Source organism: Euleptes europaea, chromosome 6 (assembly GCF_029931775.1).
Source record: "Euleptes europaea isolate rEulEur1 chromosome 6, rEulEur1.hap1, whole genome shotgun sequence".
Taxonomy (NCBI): domain Eukaryota; kingdom Metazoa; phylum Chordata; class Lepidosauria; order Squamata; family Sphaerodactylidae; genus Euleptes; species Euleptes europaea.
In genome coordinates, this window is record NC_079317.1 from 36,497,404 (window position 1) to 36,517,140 (window position 19,737).

At 45.9% G+C, this 19,737-nt stretch overlaps 1 protein-coding gene across 1 annotated transcript; it reads right to left on the bottom strand.

Annotated features, from left to right (window-relative positions):
• Nucleotides 1-16,351: 16,351 nt before the first annotated feature.
• Nucleotides 16,352-18,385, bottom strand: VRTN (vertebrae development associated). The gene has a single exon (XM_056852058.1). It carries the CDS (start codon nucleotides 18,383-18,385, stop codon nucleotides 16,352-16,354), a length of 2,034 nt encoding a protein of 677 aa, XP_056708036.1.
• Between the last annotated feature and the right edge of the window lie 1,352 nt (nucleotides 18,386-19,737).

A 19,737-nucleotide genomic window follows, 5' to 3' on the forward strand; every position in this document is an offset into this window, starting at 1 on the left:
CTCTAAAGCTTGAACTCACCCGCGAGGCAGGAAGGAAACTGGGGGAGGGACGATTCCTACCCAGTAGACAGGAAGTAAGTTTAGTTCCTGCCTCCCCAACCAACTAGTAGGAATCACCCATCAATCAAGATCCCCTCCTCCTCAGAGGGAGAATTGCCTGTGAAGAGGAACCAGACACTTTAACTAACTCAGTATGTTTATGGAAGGAGGGGTTGCTGTAGTGGACAAGTGACACAAATCCTGTAACAACTGTGTTGCCCTCCTGTTTATCTTTGGGCCCAATTCAAAGCTCTGGGTTTGAACTTTAAGCCCTGCACAGCTTGGATCCAAAGTAGCTGAAGGACTACTTCCAACTGTATTGCTTGTGCTCCAAAATCAGTTGAAGGGGTGTTACTGCAAGAACATACATAATCAGAGGTACATTCAATGAGGATGTTTCCAAAGGCCACAGCACAGACCTTTTTTCCCCTTTTCTTCTTCTTCTTTTTTGTGCCGTCAAGTCACAGCTGACTTGTGGCAACCCTGTAGTGTTTTCAAGGCAAGAGACATTCAGAGGTGGTTAGCGATTGCCTGCCTCCGCGTCATGACTTTGATGTTCCTTGGTGGTTGCTCATCCAATTACTAACCAGGGCTGACCCTGCTTAGCTTCTGAGATCTCACAATATCAGGCTAGCCTGGGGCTACCCAAGTCAGGGCACAGGCCTTCTGGAATTGGCTAAAGACACTTTTATTCTGGAGGGCCTTTTAACTGATTTGGTTTAAGCCTTTACTTTCATGTTTGCATTTTGTACTCTTTTCTGTGAGTTGCCTTGTCTTATGGGAAAATGGTATATAAGTGCTCCAGATAAATAAAACTGTGATGTAGTATATAAGCTTACTCAAGGTCCAGTTCTGATATAACTGTAAGTGGATTCAGGAGCAGAATGCAATATGACTAGTTGCCCAAAACTGGAGTGGATGTCTTCCTATTGTGTTCTCTCACACCCACTCCTCCAAGCTCTTGTAAGCCATCTACCTGTCCTTTGGTGTCTGTCACCTTTAAGGATGCTAGCCTCCAGGTGGGACCTGGGGATCTCCTGGAATTATAGCTCATCTCCAGAATGCAGAGATCAGTTCGGAGAAAATGGATGCTTTGGAGGGTGGACTCTATGGCATTGTGCCCACTGGGGTCCCTGCCCTCCCCAGGCTCCATTCTCATATTTCTAGGAGTTTCCCAACCTGGATCTGGCAGCCCTACCCCCCATCCCCTACTGGTGGCTAGGAGGGACTTGGCAATCCTAATAGCCCTGTAGAACTCTTATCACATGTAAGTAGGGTTGCCAGCTCCGGGTTGGGAAATATCTGGAGATTTGGGGGCTGGAGCCTGAAGAGGGCAGGCTTGGAAAGGGGAGGGACTTCAATACCATAGAGTCCATTTGCCAAAGTGGCCATTTTCTCCAGGGGAACTAATCTCTATCACCTGGAGATCAGTTGTAATAGCGGGAGATCTCCAGCCACCACCTGGAGGTTGGCAACCCTACATGGATGCCATCCTGCAAATCACCAGTCATATGAAAGACAGATGCCATCACCTAACTGAGTGTTGTGCCTTTCAAGCCTGTCACATGGAAGGTATAACTTTTTTTAAAAAGCATGCTTGCTTTGACACAAGTATGCCTTCTCCCCTTCTGTTGCATTGCTTTACTTATATGCAAATGTATGCAGATTTAAGCTATTGGTTAATCAATGACAACTCATACAATTAATCAACAATGATTTATTTAAATGGGTGACGGGCCTGCTAAATGTAAATAAAATGCCCAGCTGCAAGCTACTAACTTTTAGCTTCTTGCTGCAATTGATAACCAAGGACCGCAGTACTAGATAGGCCTGCAGGAAAGCACATTCCTTATGCATCTCGCCCACACATGCTGTATTTGTGTGTGGCGGATGGATTGGTCCCTTCATGTCCAGAGGAAATGTGGAGGCTCTTATCTCTCTGTCCTGCACCCAGTCTGGCTGATTTGAGTAGCATGACAAATGTGGATGAATGTGAATTGAGTAAGCTACTGTTGAGAACAGCTGCTAAATCACTGGCAGGCAAGCTTCTGGGTGTGGGTTTTATGTCCCACCCATCCCCTTCATTCCACATATCCCCTTCCCCCCCAAAAAAGCTTCCACATTTTAATCTCTTTTTACTGTTTTCATTTCCTCCTTTGCTGGGGTTTGTGTTTTAAGTACCATCCTGTGAGGGATTTCACAGGTGACACTTGAACTAAATCTTATTCCATACATATGAAGGGAGAGATTTATTGGACCAAGTTTGACAGCAATGTGCGGAGCAGCTGGGACTGTTTGAAATTCATCTCTTTCCCCCGTCAGCTCAATCAGAGTTCAGTGTGATAGGGATAAATTGTATGTTATGGTTTTCCCCCCAATTAGACTCCACTCAGCCACAAACTACCTCAATAAATAAAAAAGGCCCACAAGTGAACATTAACACCAGGAAGCCATCTCTGTCCATATCTCCCTGGACAGCCTGTGCAATAAAATACCGTCTCATTATAAGTGGAATGGGGAAGAAGACAAATGGTGCCTAGGATGGAGAAGGGGAAAAGGCAGGCTGGTCAGGGCACATCCGGATGATGGCTCTCGTTTAAGGGATTCAGTGTACTTATTTGCTGCTTTCAGTGCTACAGGATACTTTATCTGTAGATATGTGAGTGGTGCCTACTTATTCCAAAGGCACGTGGACCATTTATGCAGGGGTATTTACTTCGCAGTCCCTGCTGCACTGCTTCAAGGCTTCTTTTGCATTAGTCATGATTTTACCGACCTTCAGACGTGATTTCGCTCTAGCCTTGTTCTTCCCCCACAGTTCTAGGATCCTGTTTTAGGACGAATTTAAATACTGCTTCGAGGCAAGAGCAATGCAAATTCTCCCTATTTCCATGCCTAGCTCTTCACTTCGGGTTTCTCTCCCCAAGCCCATTTTGGCTTCTCCCTCCCACGTGTCTGTCCCTCCCATCAAACCCTTTCCCTCAACGCAAAGCACAAATGAGGGAGTTAAACCTTCATGAATTGTGCAGGAAGACACCGAAGAGAGGCTGCAAAGGTTGAAAGGCAGCTCCCGGCAGGGAGCTGTTTGAAGAAAGGTGGGGAGGAATACCCAGCAAAAGCACACGCAGCCCCTTTGAAAGCTGACCCGTCCCCTCCAAATAAAGTGCAACAAGGCTGCATTTTCAGGGGGAGGGACTCAGAAGCTCCATGATTCACTGGGGATGCCTAATTAATCACAAGGTACTCCTGGAATTGGGGGGGGGGATCTCTCATGCATATGATGCTTGAGAATTCGGAGCAGAAAACTGCAGCAAACCAAAAGCAAATTTCCCCTGCATAAATGACCTTACTGTGCCACAGCTTACATACTCAGACAGGGATTTGGGTTGTCTCTGGACGAAAACGCATGGTCACTTAGCCCAGTTCCAGCCCCGTTCCACCCAGGACCAGATGAACCTGCATTATCTGGAACGAGCAGGGACTAAAGTGTGTGCAAATGGATCCATGTAAACAGAAAATGCGGGTTCCTGCTGAGTAAGCCCTCCCCCTCCCCCAGCTCCTGGTGATTGGTCCTTTTGAATTGACTAATGGAGGCTCCCCCCCGCATGTAATTTTAAAAGCATTTTAAGAACTAAAAAACAAAAAACGGAGCTACCTGAAAGAAGGGGGGGAATCCAAGCCTCGTTTTAAAAAATACTTTTTCTCAGAAAAAGCTCCGAAGTAGCAGCAGGCAGGAAACAGTTGAATCCCTGCCGCTTCAAACACTGCTTTGCTATTGGCTGTGAGAGATGCCAATCATCAGTGTTTCCCCGTTTCTGTTTCTCCCAGAAGAGGAATGGGAAAGGGCGGGTACATTTCGCTTCGATACAGGGCTGAAAGAAGAGTAAATAAGGTATCGTCTGTTCGCGAAGATTTCTTCCTGGGTGAAACTGGGAGGGAACTGGGCTGGAACGGGGCTAAGTGACCATGCATTTTCGCCCTCTGTCTACTCTGAACTGGCCTCAAACTGCTTAAATCATTGTGGATAAACCCTGGGGATTGTGGTTTTATGAAGGGGCATTGGTATCTTGAAGGAATGAATCACACATGCTTGTTTTCTTCTAACTCAAGGACTTGCATCAGAGCATGTGAACTAAATGGAAAACATCATGTTGGATGTGTTATAGAAGTTTTTCCCATGCCGGTCTGTGATGGTGCATTCAAACATGAAAGAGTACCCAACAGACAGCTGATGATCAAGCGAGGAATTAGCTCTACGGTCTAGTCTACAAGTGACATGGGATGAAGCGGTAGAATGCTGAGGTAACTATAGCAATTCAACTTCTGGGTAGAAACTGGCATTTAAAAAAAAGCCTGTTAAAACTCCTTACAAATTTAGGAAAACATCTACCACACCAGGGATCAGGGTTCTGTTTGTTCTTTGGTATAGTAATTTTCTATTTGCAGAATGGGGCATAGTAATGCCCACACACAGCTCTTCACTATGAAGCGTTTATGTTCCCACCATTTCACTACCTTATCTACTGTATTGTATGTACGGACCAAGCCTGAAACAAGACCCTCAGTACCCTCACAAAATTATGCCTCTTTGGAAAGAAGTAAGGATAGTGAAACCAGCTTCTCGCTTGAGAGGTATAAATGTGCCTCAGTAATAAATAAATCCACTGTTCAAATAGTGTCCCCCCTCCCAACAGGAAAGCAGTGTTTTGGACTTCAGCACTGACCGCAGCAGCAGTTCTGGAAATGGGAGTCAGCAGGCCTTTGGTAAGAAGACGCAGCCAATTGCAAGCAAACCCAAAAACCCTTTTGTGACTCAATGTGCTTTCAATTAGGTCAGGAGGCAGGAAGCCCATTCCTGCCTCTCCTGATCTATGTGGTTAGTACAGGAGGCAGTGTGAGTACCACTTAAGCCTGAGCACCTGTAAAACTGAGATGTGCAGTTCTGAGCTGATAAGGATGGTTGGGAAAAGTGACAGGAATGATGCTTTACCCATCACTGTGCATATTACACTGTGTCTGGACTCCCAGCTGATGGAACAGGACTGCAGCATATGAATAGAAATACATTTGATTGGAGCCCTCAAGCAACCCACAGGCATCTGTCAGTCCTGGATCAAATCATTAGAAGGCCACTGACCAAGCCAGGAGACTCTTTCTAGAGTTATGACACAGTTCAACCATAAGCCTGTGTCATAAAGCATGGGATTGTAGCTCCCTAGCGGTACTAGGATATACAAAGCCTAAGGCAGGAGACAATAGCAAACATTCTCCACCCAGCTTCAGCTGTTCAGGCATGGGAGCCATTTCTGCTCTCTCAAATTGCACACTGTTCCTTGTTGTGGGGAACGCTCATTATAAAAATGCCAACTCTTGTTCCAAGACATCAAATTCCCATACAATATAATGTCTACTACTTAGTTCCTTATTTCACAGACCCATGGAGCATAACAGAGAGCCCCCCCTTGTTTTAAACAATACAGGTCCAAAGTATCCTGAATGTTAAATTTTAATCTGGCAACCTTATCCACAGATTCAGTGGCATGGTTACATAGTTGGGGAGTCCCAACTCTTTGGCACTTTAAAATATTTGGCCTGCTTTATATGATGTCAGTACTTACCTGCATTCCAACCTGCAAACTCCATTGCCATCTCATGTTGTTAACCCCCGAGTTTGTGTCCACAAAAAGCACACGATCTGTGGCTATTTCTGGCATCCCACCTGTAAATAAGGCCTAATTGATCCTGTAGAGATCATGCATATGGGCTAACAAATGGCTCCAGCTTGGCATACTCAGGCCACGAGCCAAGGATCAATCTTGCAACAACCATGGAATTTGTCTCCAGTGTGTTGGTCAAAGCAGCCCTGATGTTGCAGACAGGCTGAACAGCATTTAGGGTAGGCAGATAATATTCTGGTTGCTGAAGAAATGGAAGGGAATAGAGCAAGTAAGTGAAATCGCAGCCTTGAGAAAGGTTACAGGGAGAAGGGCGCTTGAAAAGAACCTGAAGGGAAAAGGATATTGAGAGAATGGAAATGGAAGGTGTGTTGTTAGCTGATCAGTTAGAGCCAACTACACAGTATGTTATACAGAGAACCCAGACTCACTTATTCCAAACACACAGCAGCTCCAAAATGGGGCAGATAAGTCCTCCCAGAGCTGTTTTGGTAAAGGAAAATAGAATGGGGGGGAGGCAGGATCTTGCAGCTGCTGGAGGGAAAATGAAGCTTATCCAGGGAACCCGATTCCTTTTTCTAAAAAGTCTGGACCAGAGGCACCCTGATCAAGGGACTCCATCATTTGCCAGTAACAGAAAGCTGAACATAAATGTACTAAATAGACTGACATAACTGTAGATTCTAGGTCAGTAGGTCGCCAACCTCCAGGTGGTTATCCAATACTTAACACAGAAGGAAAGGTATGTCCAGACTATTGTGACAAATTACAAAACTGTATTAAACAATGTGAAACAAACAAATCACAAACTATATACAAAAGGTAAGTATAAACCCTTTGTACAGCCCCATATCTGACACACTTCTGAATTATTGTTGTTTTCCAGGTGCAGAACGAGGGTACTCAGGTAAGTATGTTCTGGTATGTTCAAGATATCTCCATGTTCAGGGAGGAAGAGGAAGATGGTCGTTTCCAGTGCTTCATCAGTCCCTCTTCACATCCATTTTGTATTTCTTGTTACAAGTTAAAGTCCTTTCTTAAGGCATCTTGCAAAGGTTCCACTCAGGATACCATATGACAGTACTGGTACAACATCCCTAATCAACAATGTGGTGGCTGGAGATCTCCCGGTATTACAACTGATCTCCAGACCACAGAGATCAGTTCTCCTGGATAAAATGGCCGCTTTGGAAGGTTGACTCTATGGCATTATATCCCATTGAAGTCCCTCTCTTCCCCTTCCCAAACCCCACCTTCCTCAGGCTCCACCCCCCAAACAAATTTCCAGGTATTTCTCAACCTGGAGCTGGCAACCCTACAGGTCAGGGGTCCCCACCATGGTGCCTGCCAACACCTTTCCTGGGGTGGAGCCTGGGGAAGGTGGAAGCTCAGTGGAGATGGGATGATGCCATACAGTCCATACCTGAAGCTGCTATTTCCTCCAAGGAAACTGATCTTTGTGGTTTGGAGATCAGTTGTCATTCTGGGAAAACTTCAGGCCCCATTTGAAAGCTGACAACCCTAACTGTACCCCACTGAGTGATGGATGAGAGGGAGATCAGAAGGCGGCAGCAGGAGAGTTCCACATTACGCAAAAAAGTTTGTAACCCCCCTGCATTTTGGTTAGCTTTATCCCCATGGCTAAATTCAGCTTGAGCCACAAGGATGGCCACCAATTAATCCATGATCAACTGAAAGCCAGTACGGTACAGTGGTTAAAAGTTCAGAGTAAGGTTTGTGAGACACAGGTTCAAAATCTCCACTCTGCCACTGAAGCTCGCTGGATAGCCTAGGACCAGTAACTCTATCTCACAGGGATAACCAGTTGTTGTTAGAATAACCTGAAGGAGAGGAGAACACTGTGGTAAGCTGTAAATCGGGAAGAATCTGGAGGGAATGTTTAGTCTGGAGGAGGCTGAGGGGGGACACAATTGCTCTCTTTAAGTATCTGAAGGGCTGTCACTTAGAGGTGGACAGGGAGCTGTTCCTATTGGCAGCAGAGGACAGGACGCTCAATAATGGGTTTAAATTGAGGGTGGAAAGGTAACAGCTGGAGATTAGGGGGGGATTTTTACAGTAAGAGTTGTTCAACAGTGCAATCAGCTACCTAGGCAGGTGGTGAGCACCCCCTCACTGGCAGTCTTTAAGCAGAGGCTGGACAAACACTTGTCAGGGATGCTCTAGGCTGATCCTGCATTAAGCAGGGGGTTGGACTAGATGGCCTGTATGGCCCCTTCCAACTCTATGATCCTAAGACATATAATAAACACGTACTGCAGCAATCATATTGTTTGGGTCCCTGGTAGCCAGCCACCATATCACAGGGATTTTATATGAACTGGATCTCTATTCTGTTTATAAAGCCAACGTTGCTTAAGGGATTCCAGAGGTTTGCAATGACCAGGCAGCTGAGCTTGTAAAGACTATTTTGTTCCTCCTAATTGCAAATAACGTTGCTCAGGAAAGCTCGCTGAAGAAATAAATACTTTATACTGCTTGTGATTAAACTGATTCAGAGAAATCAAAAGCTGCAGGTATGATCTGGAAGCAGTGAACTAATAACTTGTTCTTTATATTGATCTTTCTCAGATGGTTTCAGACTTCACATTTCTGGGACACACACAAAAAAGGGGGAAATGGTTTCCAGTAAGCTGAATCAAAACTGTATCAGGGTCACCAAAACAACTTATTCCATTTCAGGAACTCCATATTTCATGGGCTGGTGCAGGTGACAGGAAGGATACAAATTCAGAAGCCAGAGAGTGGAAAGGAAAGTTGTCCACAGCAGCACAAATTTGCTCTTTGACCTGGCACTTCCCCAAAGGAGGAGTGAGTGAGTGATCCATTAAATACCAAAAAAATAACACTAAGTAAGGCATTTTTAGTCCTTTATTTTCTGCACAAGGCTATAGCTGTATGAGCAGTACTAGACAGACAGACAGAGCGGTTGATCCAAACAGACCCTCTGAACCTAAGCAAGAGACAGGACCAGTAAAGTCTGCTGCTCATTCCCGTTAGGATTGCCAGCCTCCAGGTACTAGCTGGAGATCTCCTGCTATTTCAACTGATCTCCAGCCAATAGAGATCAGTTCCCCTGGACTCTATGGCATTGAAGTCCCTCCCCTCCCCAAACCCCACCCTCCTCAGGCTCCACTCCAAAAACCTCCCGTCGGTGGCAAAGAGCGACCTGGCAACCCTAATGTCTGTACATCAGGGATCTGTCACCTTGGAACCACGTAGTCTCCTTATATCAAGCTCTACACAGCCAACACATCCCACAAAAAAACCTCCATGCCTCAGCCTTTTCTGAACCCCCTTCTTCCAATACAAGAAACCAGGCTGGAAAAAATGTGTGAGAGAAAGAACAGAATTGCAAAGGCCCAACAGCAAGTCTAATCCATTAGATCGACCACTAAGCCTAGTCCTGGTTCAAATCCCAGATCAAGTATAGCTTCACAATGTATCTACAGACACAGTCTTTCTTTCAGCCTCTGTTTCCCTTCTGCAAAACCTCAAACAATGTCACCTTAGGGAGCTATTGTGAAGCTGGGCAAAGTAACCTAAAACATTCTTGACACTTGCTGTTTCTATCAACTGCAAATAATGTAGCAAATTGAAAAAAGATGTTGAAAGCAAATAGATTAATAATTCAGCTAACTCATTATCATGGAATGGATGAAGCCGCCTTATTGAGTCAGCCCACTGGTCTGTCAAGCTCACTATTGTCTACTCCAGCTGGCAGCAGCTCTCCAGGGTCTCAAGCAAAGGTCTACTTACTACCTTTTAACTGGAGATGACTGAGGTTGGACCTGGGACCTTCTGCATATAAAGCAGATGCTCTGCAACTGAGCCATGGCCCATCCCCAAAGGAACTTGGGTACTGAGAAGGTGTGAGAAAACAGGATTGGCAAGAGGGGTAAAAGTGTCTGTGTGTAAGAAGGAAAGAAAAATGAACAATGCTTGCAATAGTTGCCCATGTAACATTCACTAACTAATGCAGATTAATAACAATAACAGTCCCCCCAACTCCAAGCCGGGGTATTCTATAATTATCTCTCAAGGGATTTCTTGGAGCTTCCTCTGAAATACCAGGCCATTGTTAGAAGGACGATTTGGAGCAAGGTGACGTACATGACATTATACCTCGGCACCTCTCGTGTGCAATGGAAAGGGCAGTGCCTTGGGGATAACTGATCAGTGCCCTAAGGATCAATTTCCATAACCCCTTTAGTATGCTGAGATGTGGATTATTGGGTGGCATGGTGAGGGCAGAATCGAGGGCAAAGAGAGACAGACATTCATTTGTTTCACTGTGTGCTCAGGCCATGCCTTATCTTCCGTGCACAGACCATCTGAAAGTGGGAGGGAACGATGAGCCATAAGCAAAAGACTCCATACCAGAGGCAAAACCCTCACCTAGAGGGACTTGGGCACCTGTATTCTTTTTCCAAGTGGTAAGGATTCTACCAAGCTTGCAGATGTGTGATAAAATTTGTAGGGAAACAAAACTGTTTTATTTAGAACCCCACCTTTCTTTTTCCACAGAATTCAAGTCAGCATACGTAGGCCATTTATGCATGGCTATTTCCTCATGGTCACCCTGCCAACTACTTGAAGGCTTTGCTTTGATTATGCTTATATTTCCTGACTGTCAGAAGTCACCTCACTCTCCCCACGTGTTTCCACGTGTATTGCGCATGTTTTCTGGATGCGTTTTTAGCCAGCATCCAGAAAACACAGGGGAAACGCGCAAGAAGAATGAGGCGACTTCTGACAGCAAGAAAATGCAAGCATAATCATGGCTACTAGTTAAAATGGATACTGGTCAATGATGCATACCTATTCTCTCCAGGATCAGAGGAGCATGCCTATTATCTTGGGTGCTGTGGAACACAGGCAGGATGGTGCTGCTGCAGTCGTCTTGTTTGTGGGCTTCCTAGAGGCACCTGGTTGGCCACTGTGTGAGCAGACTGCTGGACTTGATGGGCCTTGGTCTGATCCAGCAGGGCTTTTATGATGTTCTTAAAGCAAAGCCCCCAAGTAGTCTAGTGTGGAAACAGCCGTGCATAAATGGCCATAGGGTTTCAGGGAGGCCTCCTACCCTACCCCATCCCAGGTTAGCTTTGGCAAGGCTGCCACTACATGGGCCCCTGAATTGTCACTGGAATACGTTGTAGAGAGGATTTACAGGTCATCTGCATCCCTTCTATCCTTTTATCCTTCCCTTCCTCCAAGGAGTTCAGAATGTCCCCCCCCCCATTGTCCTGCACACAACCTTGCTCAAGTGGTGAAGCTATTGGAGGTCACTTCCTCACAACTATCACGCTCAGCCCTGCTTCGCTAACCCACCTTTCAACCGCACAAACAAAATCTGAATTTCATGCGGCTTTTCCATTTTCTGTACGTACATAGTAGGCACAACACTAATGTTTCTTTGGACAATGTCCTTAATTGGATTAATGTTCTTAAATCGGGCCATTTCCAACTGGGCTACTTCTTTAGGGTTGCCAGGTCTGGGTTGGGAAATATCTGGAGATTTTGGGGACTGAGCCTGAGGAGGGCAGGGTTTGGGGACGGGAAGGACTTCAATGGGATATAATGCCAAGAGTCCACCTTCTGAAGTGGCTATTTTATCCAGGTGAGCTGATCTGTCACCTGGAGATCAGTTATATTCCCAGGAGATCTCAGCCACCATCTAGAGAGTAGGAAGCTTGTTCATGATGGCTGTACACAGTTGTTTTTGAGAAGAGACTCTGATGTCCAACCTTTACATTTGCCCAGGATATGGTGTAGCTGCAAAAGGATGCTTATGGCAGAGATAAGGAGGTAAAAATCTGAAGTCTCTCTGTTGGCTTAGGTCCCGAGTCTCCAGGGAATTGACTACTGGAATGTTTTTGAGAGTGTATAAAATTGTAAACTATTTCTAGAAAAAAAAATGATTTCTTGTTCCCACAAACCTCAAAAATCTACAGGCTGGTCAGCTGCCCAATTTCAGATCCTTTCAGATCCTTCTCCTCCCCACCCCCTTCTTAGTCCCAGTGAAATAAAATACAGAAATAGATACAGCCTTCTTGGGAGTCCTGATGTCAATTTTATAGCAGCTGTTCTGCTGCTGTGGCAAACAGATGAACTTAACAGCCTCCAGCACAGAGTTTACAGACATGGATAATCATTCTAGAGTAATTACCAGTTTGCTCCCCCACAGGAATTCACCTGCAAGAAGTCACTGGGAGGTAATTACACCAATTACTCCCTTGACGCATGCAGACTCAGCGACTAGAGCAAGCGGTGCTCTTCCTAATAGCTTGGGTCATCCTTCCTCTGGGCACTGTAATATACTCCTTCCTGCTGAATCTTAGACCTCTGCCCATCTGCCAAGTACTACAGAACTCTTCCCCCCCACACACACCCCGCCTTCACTGGGTCATAGCCCCGAGCAAGGCTTAATACACCAACTTCTAGCCATTTTCCCAAGGTTTTCCAGTGGCTCTTCGGAGCTGTGCTCTGCACCGAGGATAAGACAAGCAACATTGTGCATACCTCAACTAAGCTGACTGAGAACTCCAAAGAGAAGAACCCGCTAACCATGTGCCTGGAATGACAGGGGGAAACGTTGAGGGGAGGAGGGTTTCTAACTGCCAGTGGTAAACTGGCGAGGAAAGTCATAGGGAACACAAACCATGCAAGGGAAAATAGCCCGCCTCTGATTTTCTTTACTCTGAACTCTTGTTGAAAGCCACAAGGAACTCCATCCTAAGTAGAGTTTCATCCTACTAGCCCACTGACGTCAATGTATTTAGGAAAGTACAACTCGGTTTAGGATTGCACTGTTAGCATCTTGTGTTTTAAAAGGAAAACAGTCCATTCCCATCACAGATGATGGACCAGATTTTGAACATTTGGAGCTAGTAATACCCAAACAATCATCTCACCTGACCATGAGTGACAGAACCTCTGGCCACACTATGGCTGTGAGGTTTGTACATCACTGTGATATTAATAGGCCTGAATTTGCTTGCAACTTAAATATGCTTGTACAAATTCTGCCTACTGTCCTGTCACTGCAGAGTAGTGGTATATGGAAGTACAACACTGGGGAAACAGACAAACACACTTGCTGTTTTCTCTCCTTTCTGAGCTACCGTGCATGCCAGTTTGTGGACGTAACTCCTGCATAAAGCCAGGAGAGGGATGCAGTCATCACATTAAAAAGGACAAAACACCTGGAAACAACAAGAAGTCAAATGCAGTCAGGCTAGAGGGGAAAAAGAACACCCTGAGACACATCCTCATCACAGCTTGACAGTACAGCCCAGATACTTCCAATGAGAGTATCACAGAAGATGACAGCAGGAAAGACCAAAATGTGACACTCCAAACCGCTATGGGCAAATAATTGTCCTTGAACTGCTCTCGTTCATTTTACCTTTTTCTCCCCAGAAAAGAACCGACAGATCTTGAAGCACTTCAGAGTAGCCAGTTACATTTTTAATAAGGAAGATTCCTGTCAAGAGTTTAACATGCTCATTGCAGTCTTTGCGAAGGGCGGATCTGCACATGCCTTCCTGGCCCAGACCAAGGGAGAAAATCAGTAGCAGCAAGGGACAGTGACCTAGAAACCCAACACCATGAGAAAAATCATTAGGCTGGGCTCAGTCACTCCTCCTTCCAAGCCCAACCCAGCATCATTCAAATAGAGGTGCAGGTCTCAAGTACAAGCGCAGAAGGTAGCGCCATATAGAATCTGCAATTGGAATCTCATCCCTACCATCATGTAATTTGTGTAATGTAGAAGTTAAAAGCGTCATACTAAGATCTGGGAGTCCAAGGTATGACTCCCTACTCTGCCATGGAACACATGAAGCTGCCTCATACTGAATCAGACCCTGGGTCCATCGAAGTCAGCACTGTCTACTCAGACTGGCAGCGGCTTTCCAGGGTCTCAGGCAGGGGTCTTTCGTATCATCTACTTGCCTAGTCCCTTTAACTGGAGATGCTGGGGATTGAACCTGGGACTTGCTGCATGCCGAGCAGATGCTCCACCACTGAGTCACAGCCCCTCCCCAAGCTTGCTGGGTGACCTTGGACCAGTCACGCTCTCTCAGCCTAACCTACCTCACAAGGTTGTTGCAAGGATGAAATGGAGGACAGTATATTGTTGTCAGCTGCTTTGGGTACCCATTGGAGAAAAAGGCAGCGTCTAAATGAAAGTAATTAAATAAAATAAAATGAGCATTGCTGAATATATTCATAATTTCAGTCTACAACTGTGGAATATTGGTACAGAATTCAGACTCTTAGAAGCTTCAACTGCTGTTTAAAAATAGCAAGCTATTGACTTCATATCTTTGCTTGGGCAATGCCTACTGAAATAACCGGAATGTGAAAACAAATTCAAGAGGTCAGGAGATGGGGCGTCACTGCTCTTAGCTCTGCGCTACCACTTGACTAGCAAAAAAAGGCATAATGAATAGGCAAACAACCATTTTAATTGCATTATTTTATTGGTCACAAAATTAAGCTGCAGACGTATGCACATTTATCTGTGAAGATAAGCCTATTGAATACAGCAGAACTTATTTCTGAGCACATTACAGAGGACCCATATGCACAGTTTTTTCTAATACACAGTTTTCATGATTTTAGGGCAAAGGAAGCATAAAAGGAACTGAATTTGGGGTCACAGGTCCGTTTTTCATACTACCGTTAGCAAAAACCTCACAGATTCTCTGTGCTCTTTTGGTTTCCTGTAGCCAAAGCACAGTGGGAGAGACAAGAAACCTGAAAGAGAGGCTGAGGTCCAAGCAAGGCCATTCCTGGAGGCCTTTTACGGCTTTCCATCTTGTGAAGGCAGCAGGTTTTCTATGCTTCTGGCTATGACAGCTTTATCATACAACTGGGAGCATGGAGAGTATTCCTGGGGAAGGCAGACATCCTTTCCACTGAAACAACCCTGTGCTTACTATGGAAGGTCAGCCAGGAGGATTGCAGAGTCCGCACTAGGAGGCTGGACATGCAAAACCAGCAGGAACCAGCATGGGCTGAAGCACTCTGTGGTTCTGAACTGTAGGGATGAGAATTATTAGAACAGCTTCCCCAGTCCCAACCATTACAGCTACCTGCAAGTGCCCACAGACAACCAAGATTCAGGACACAGACATCTTTTTCTTGTAAAAGCATCACCTGGGTAAAGATAAAGAAGCTGGAGGGGAGGACAGAGAACTCTGCACTTTAAAGTAAGGCACAAGCGTCTCTCAATCCTACGTTACAAGGGTGCCACCTGCTGGGCCTGAACAGATTCTGTTTGTTAAATCTATGCAGTCAGGTCTACACCACAGTGTTGCTAACTGTGGAGGAAACTCAACCCAATTCTGCCTCTTTTCCAAACTGCAGTCACCCCCATTTGCACTTATTATTCATGAGTACATATAAAAGTGGAACCTTATAAGCCTCACAACTACTTAAAGATCTTTAGGCGAATCAGTGGGTTTTGTCCTACCTGCTCAAATACTCCACATTGAGAAGCAGGCTTATAAACATTTTTATGGGCATCTTTCTGCAAATTTAAGTCAGGAAGACGTAGCTTACATCCCTACTGGGAGAGACTAAAGGTATTTGTGCCACTGTGACTAAGATATTCAGAAACGCTCATGCAGGTGATCCCACATGACTGGTGACTTTATGGGTTGCTCAGACGGCAATCAGTGAGTGCAGAACCCAGATGGATTGTATAATTTTAAGAAAAGAGGACTGGTTTCTGGGTGATGGGATGGGACTGAACAGGGAGCACTAAACAAAAGCATTGACATTAGATAGTAAAAAGTGTGAGAACTAGAACTTCACTGTATGAACTCAGTCTTCTCCTTTCCTGTGGCCTGGGTGTGCCACAAAATGGGGGCCCTGCATTCCTATCAAGTTACTCTTGGTTGCTACCACCTCCGTAACAGGTCCCTAACCTGAACTGGCCTACATCCTGTCAGCATTCCCTCCCGGGAACTTTTCTGAAGGGGGTACACCATTGCAATGAAGATTCTTCTCTCCTGCCTGCCAAAAAGGATCACTGCAATCTCCAAAAAGAGCCCACATTTCCAAACTAGGCCACTGTTAATCTAAACTTCAGCTTCATTTGACTGCCAGCCTCTTCCTATTTGCCTGGCACCATCATGTACGAGAAATCATGCAAGTGCAATGCTGAGGGCTTTATGTCCATGAACTAACATAAAGTGAAACCAATAATCCATTTTGCAAAAAGTACAGTACACAACAGCACTTAAACTCTCTTCGCAGGACTCAATGTTGTGGCCTGACTTCAATTTAAGAAAGGAAAAGCATTTAAATCAGTGGGAAAAAATACAGAAGTACTTCAAAAAAAGAACCCAAGACCCCTTTTGCTTACTACCACCCTTAACTTTCTGGCCTATTCACTAAGAAAAAACAAACATAAGAAAATGTTCTCCTTCGTGACAAGCGCCTTGCTTGCCCAGCACAAAATATATATATACCCGATTCTCTCTCTGCCAACATCTCCAAGACCTGCAGAGTTGGTTCTGAAGTCTGGAAACAGGGGGGAAGGGAATCAACACAAATACAGCTTGTAGAAGAGATTACTCTGGCAGGAGATGGATCCTGGGTTGGCTTCAGGCATCCACCAGGGTGAGCCCATCATGCAAGGCACGTTTCCACATGTAATAAGTGGAGCGTGCTGTTAAGGGGAAGCGGGCTCGGAACTCTTTGTATGTCGGGAAGGTCTTTGATTCAAAGCGCTGCTGAAGGAACAGCTTGGCCTGGGCTTTGAACTGAGCCGTGGCGATCACATCCATCACAAACATGCGGCTGTTGACACTTTCTGGCACTGGATAGCCCGGGATCCTGGTGTTGTTGGGTTTAGGCACTGGCTGGCCCAGATGCACTGGAGCTGTCTCCCTTTGCTGCAGTGGAGAAAATCCAAGCTCGCTCTTCTTCCTAGACTCTGAGATAGCATTTTGCGAGTGTTTAAAAACCCTGTTTGAGGAAAGTCGGTGCTTTTTCTTCTGGATGCTTTTCCTCTTCCAGAACCAATAGGCTGTGGAAGAGACACCTGGGTAGCGCAGGCGGAACTTACAGAAGGGCATGCGCCATTGGCGGACCCGTTTCTTGGCCAAGTCACGAAGCTGCTTCTGCCAGTTGTGCAGAGAGGGCTTGATGCGCAAGAGAATCTGTGGTCCTGGCCGGTGCCCATTCAGCACCTTCCTGTTAGGCAAGTTTTCTGGCTTGAGGAGCAGGTATGGGTTGCTGTTCACTAGGGGCTTCTGGTTGACAGGAAGAGGCTGGGGAAGTTTGAAGTTTGGGTTCCCCTTGATGGCCTTTCTCCTCCAGTTGTAGTAAGTGGACCTGGAGATGCCGGGAAAGGTGCGCTTGAAGTTCCTGTAAGGCACGAGAGTGTTCATGGAAATGCATTTCTCCAAGTAAGACTTGGCTCCTTGCATAGAGATCCCATTCTGGCCGGGATTCAGGAGAGAGCTTTTGGAATCTAGGCTTCCCTGCAATGGAGCTGCCCCGGATACCCCCGTCTGAGGCTTCACGGTTTTGGACGCATGAGGTTCATTTGAGGACACGACTTCACCAGGGGAAGAGGCCTCGCCGTTGGTCACGCTTTGCAGCTCGTGCTTCCAGGCATAGTAAGTGGAGCGAGATATTTCTGGGAACATTTGTCGGAAGTGCTGGAGAGGGACAATGTTCCCCTCTTGGAAGCAGGACTGCAGGAAGTGTTTGGCTGCAAACCGAGTCGCCGCTTTCTGCCTGTGCTCTCGGGACTGACGCTTCCAGCGATAGAAGGTGCTTTTGGTAATGCTGTATCTCTCACGTAGGTTAGAGTAAGTCACCTGGGGATCATTGTTCAGCAGCTCCAGGGTCTTCACCGGCTGTGCCTGAGGCTCTGGCTGAGGGCTTGTTGGTTCCAGCTCTTCCAGGCCTACAACAGCCACAAAGTATTGCGCTTTGAAAACCTGGGAGGAGACCTTCTGCCCCGACCACATGATATGGAGCATGGAGACCTGTGAGCCACATTTCCTGGGTCGAATCAATCGGTTGAAGTATGGCCGGATCTTCAGGTTGCTCATTGGGTAGATGGAATAGATATTGCACTGCAGCACTGACGCCAGGGCATACACATGCCACATGTTGGCATAGGTGCCAGGGAAGCAGGTGGCTTTGACATCAGCGTCGAAAATGGCCTCTAGGATAGCCAGAGGTAAACTTGTCATCTCGGGGGACTCTTCCGTGCAGAGCGAGTAGCGGGCAGCCTGCAGCATTACCTTGGAGTCAATCATGCCGTTCAGGTAGTATTGCTTGTGAAGCAGCATCTCCACCGCTGTGCGCACCTGCAGCTCCAGGCTGAGGCTGGTGTTCCCCCACAGCAGAACACTGGCAGCCTCAAACAAGTGATTCCCCTCCCCTTTGCAAACCAAAGGCAGCATGTTGCTGGGCGCATCTTCCGGATAGAGGCTTCTGGCTACCTGATCAACTTCCAGCTCTTCCTGGAACTGCCTCCCGCGGTAGCTCGGCAAGGAGAAAGAGGACAATGTCCTCTCGGCCTCCAGGGCGGCGCTGGTGAGCCCCTCTAGACCAAAGCATTCTGTAGCCTCCTGTAGTTCCTGGAGCACAGACTGCACCAGCTGGTGGCGCGGGATCATCCTGGAACAGAGAAGAGTTCAGATCGTGAGATTTCACACATCCAGCACAGGCAATGCCAACACAGCCTAGCCCACTCCTGGAGCAGCACAGTCAGGCTGTTCTCTTTTGGCGTCACGAAACAGTATATATCCCACAGGCCGCTCAGTGGGCAGAGGCTTCTCGTGACACCTGGCTGAGGAATTAATTCATAAAAACAGAAGTTTAGATTGCATCTTCGACAGCCCAACCTTATGCATGTATGTATCCTGAATTCAGCTGGACTTACTCTCAAGTAAGTACTTTAGTTTGATTAAACCCTAGTATGTCTTAACTGGGCACAGGATTGTAGCCTTAGACTGTATCACAAGAGATACAAAAAGCTTAATTTATGTATTTCAGTGGGCACATCATCTGCCATCTTGTTACACACAGTAGTTCGCACCTAATACTCAACCATAATATCCAGCTGTATCCATTCGATAAAAACAGACTATTAAATCATTTTGCTATGACAGCCTGAGTTCTGAAATTGACAGTTTTCGTATTTGGGAACTAGATTTGTGAGGCATGCTGAAATATGTAAAGCAGCATTGGAGCGAAATGCAGATGGGTGAATGGGGAAATACGCACTCTAAAGTTAGTTTCCTTTATTTTTCTGAGTCGGCTCTAGATTTATAGAGTTTGTCCCAGGTGGCCCCAATGCAAACCTAGAAAATATACTGAGCTCAGGCCGCCCTCAACCAGACTATCACCTTGACATAAGTAACTAAAATCTGAAACCTTTCCGTAAATGTTCACAATACAAATTTGGGAAGAATGGAAGGGGGAGCAGTGAATCCCATAATTATAATACAGTAGAATGACTGTAAATATAATACATTTATTTGCAGTGTGCAACAGGTAGTCGCTTCTTTACAAGCCTGCCTTGACTACCAGGGTCACAGTACACCTGGAGCAATAGCATCATCTTGGCTGTTCTTTGTAATTAGTGAATCAAAGGATCGGATCAGACTCTTAAGAGACCTCTTCTGGTTGAATGGTCAAATTGCATTTTTGGCATCTAGAAATAATTTTAACAGGAGATCCTAATGTTAAAAAAGGAAAGACAAAGATAGTGTAAGTTCGGAGCGCTGAGGACACTACAAGACAGACAGTGATATACCAGCAAAATCCAAGCAAGAACTGCAGGGGCTTATCTTTCCAGGTGAAGGGGGTGTTTTGCTAATAAGATGCTTAGTATTGTTCACAATGTCAAAGTAATGGTAACTGCTCTCACCCTGCTTCTTTAAAGTTAATCCAACTGAGAATTTCCTAGATGGGCCTTGCTTCATTCTAACAATATTCTGCAGTAACTCTCATGGAAGGCCTGAAC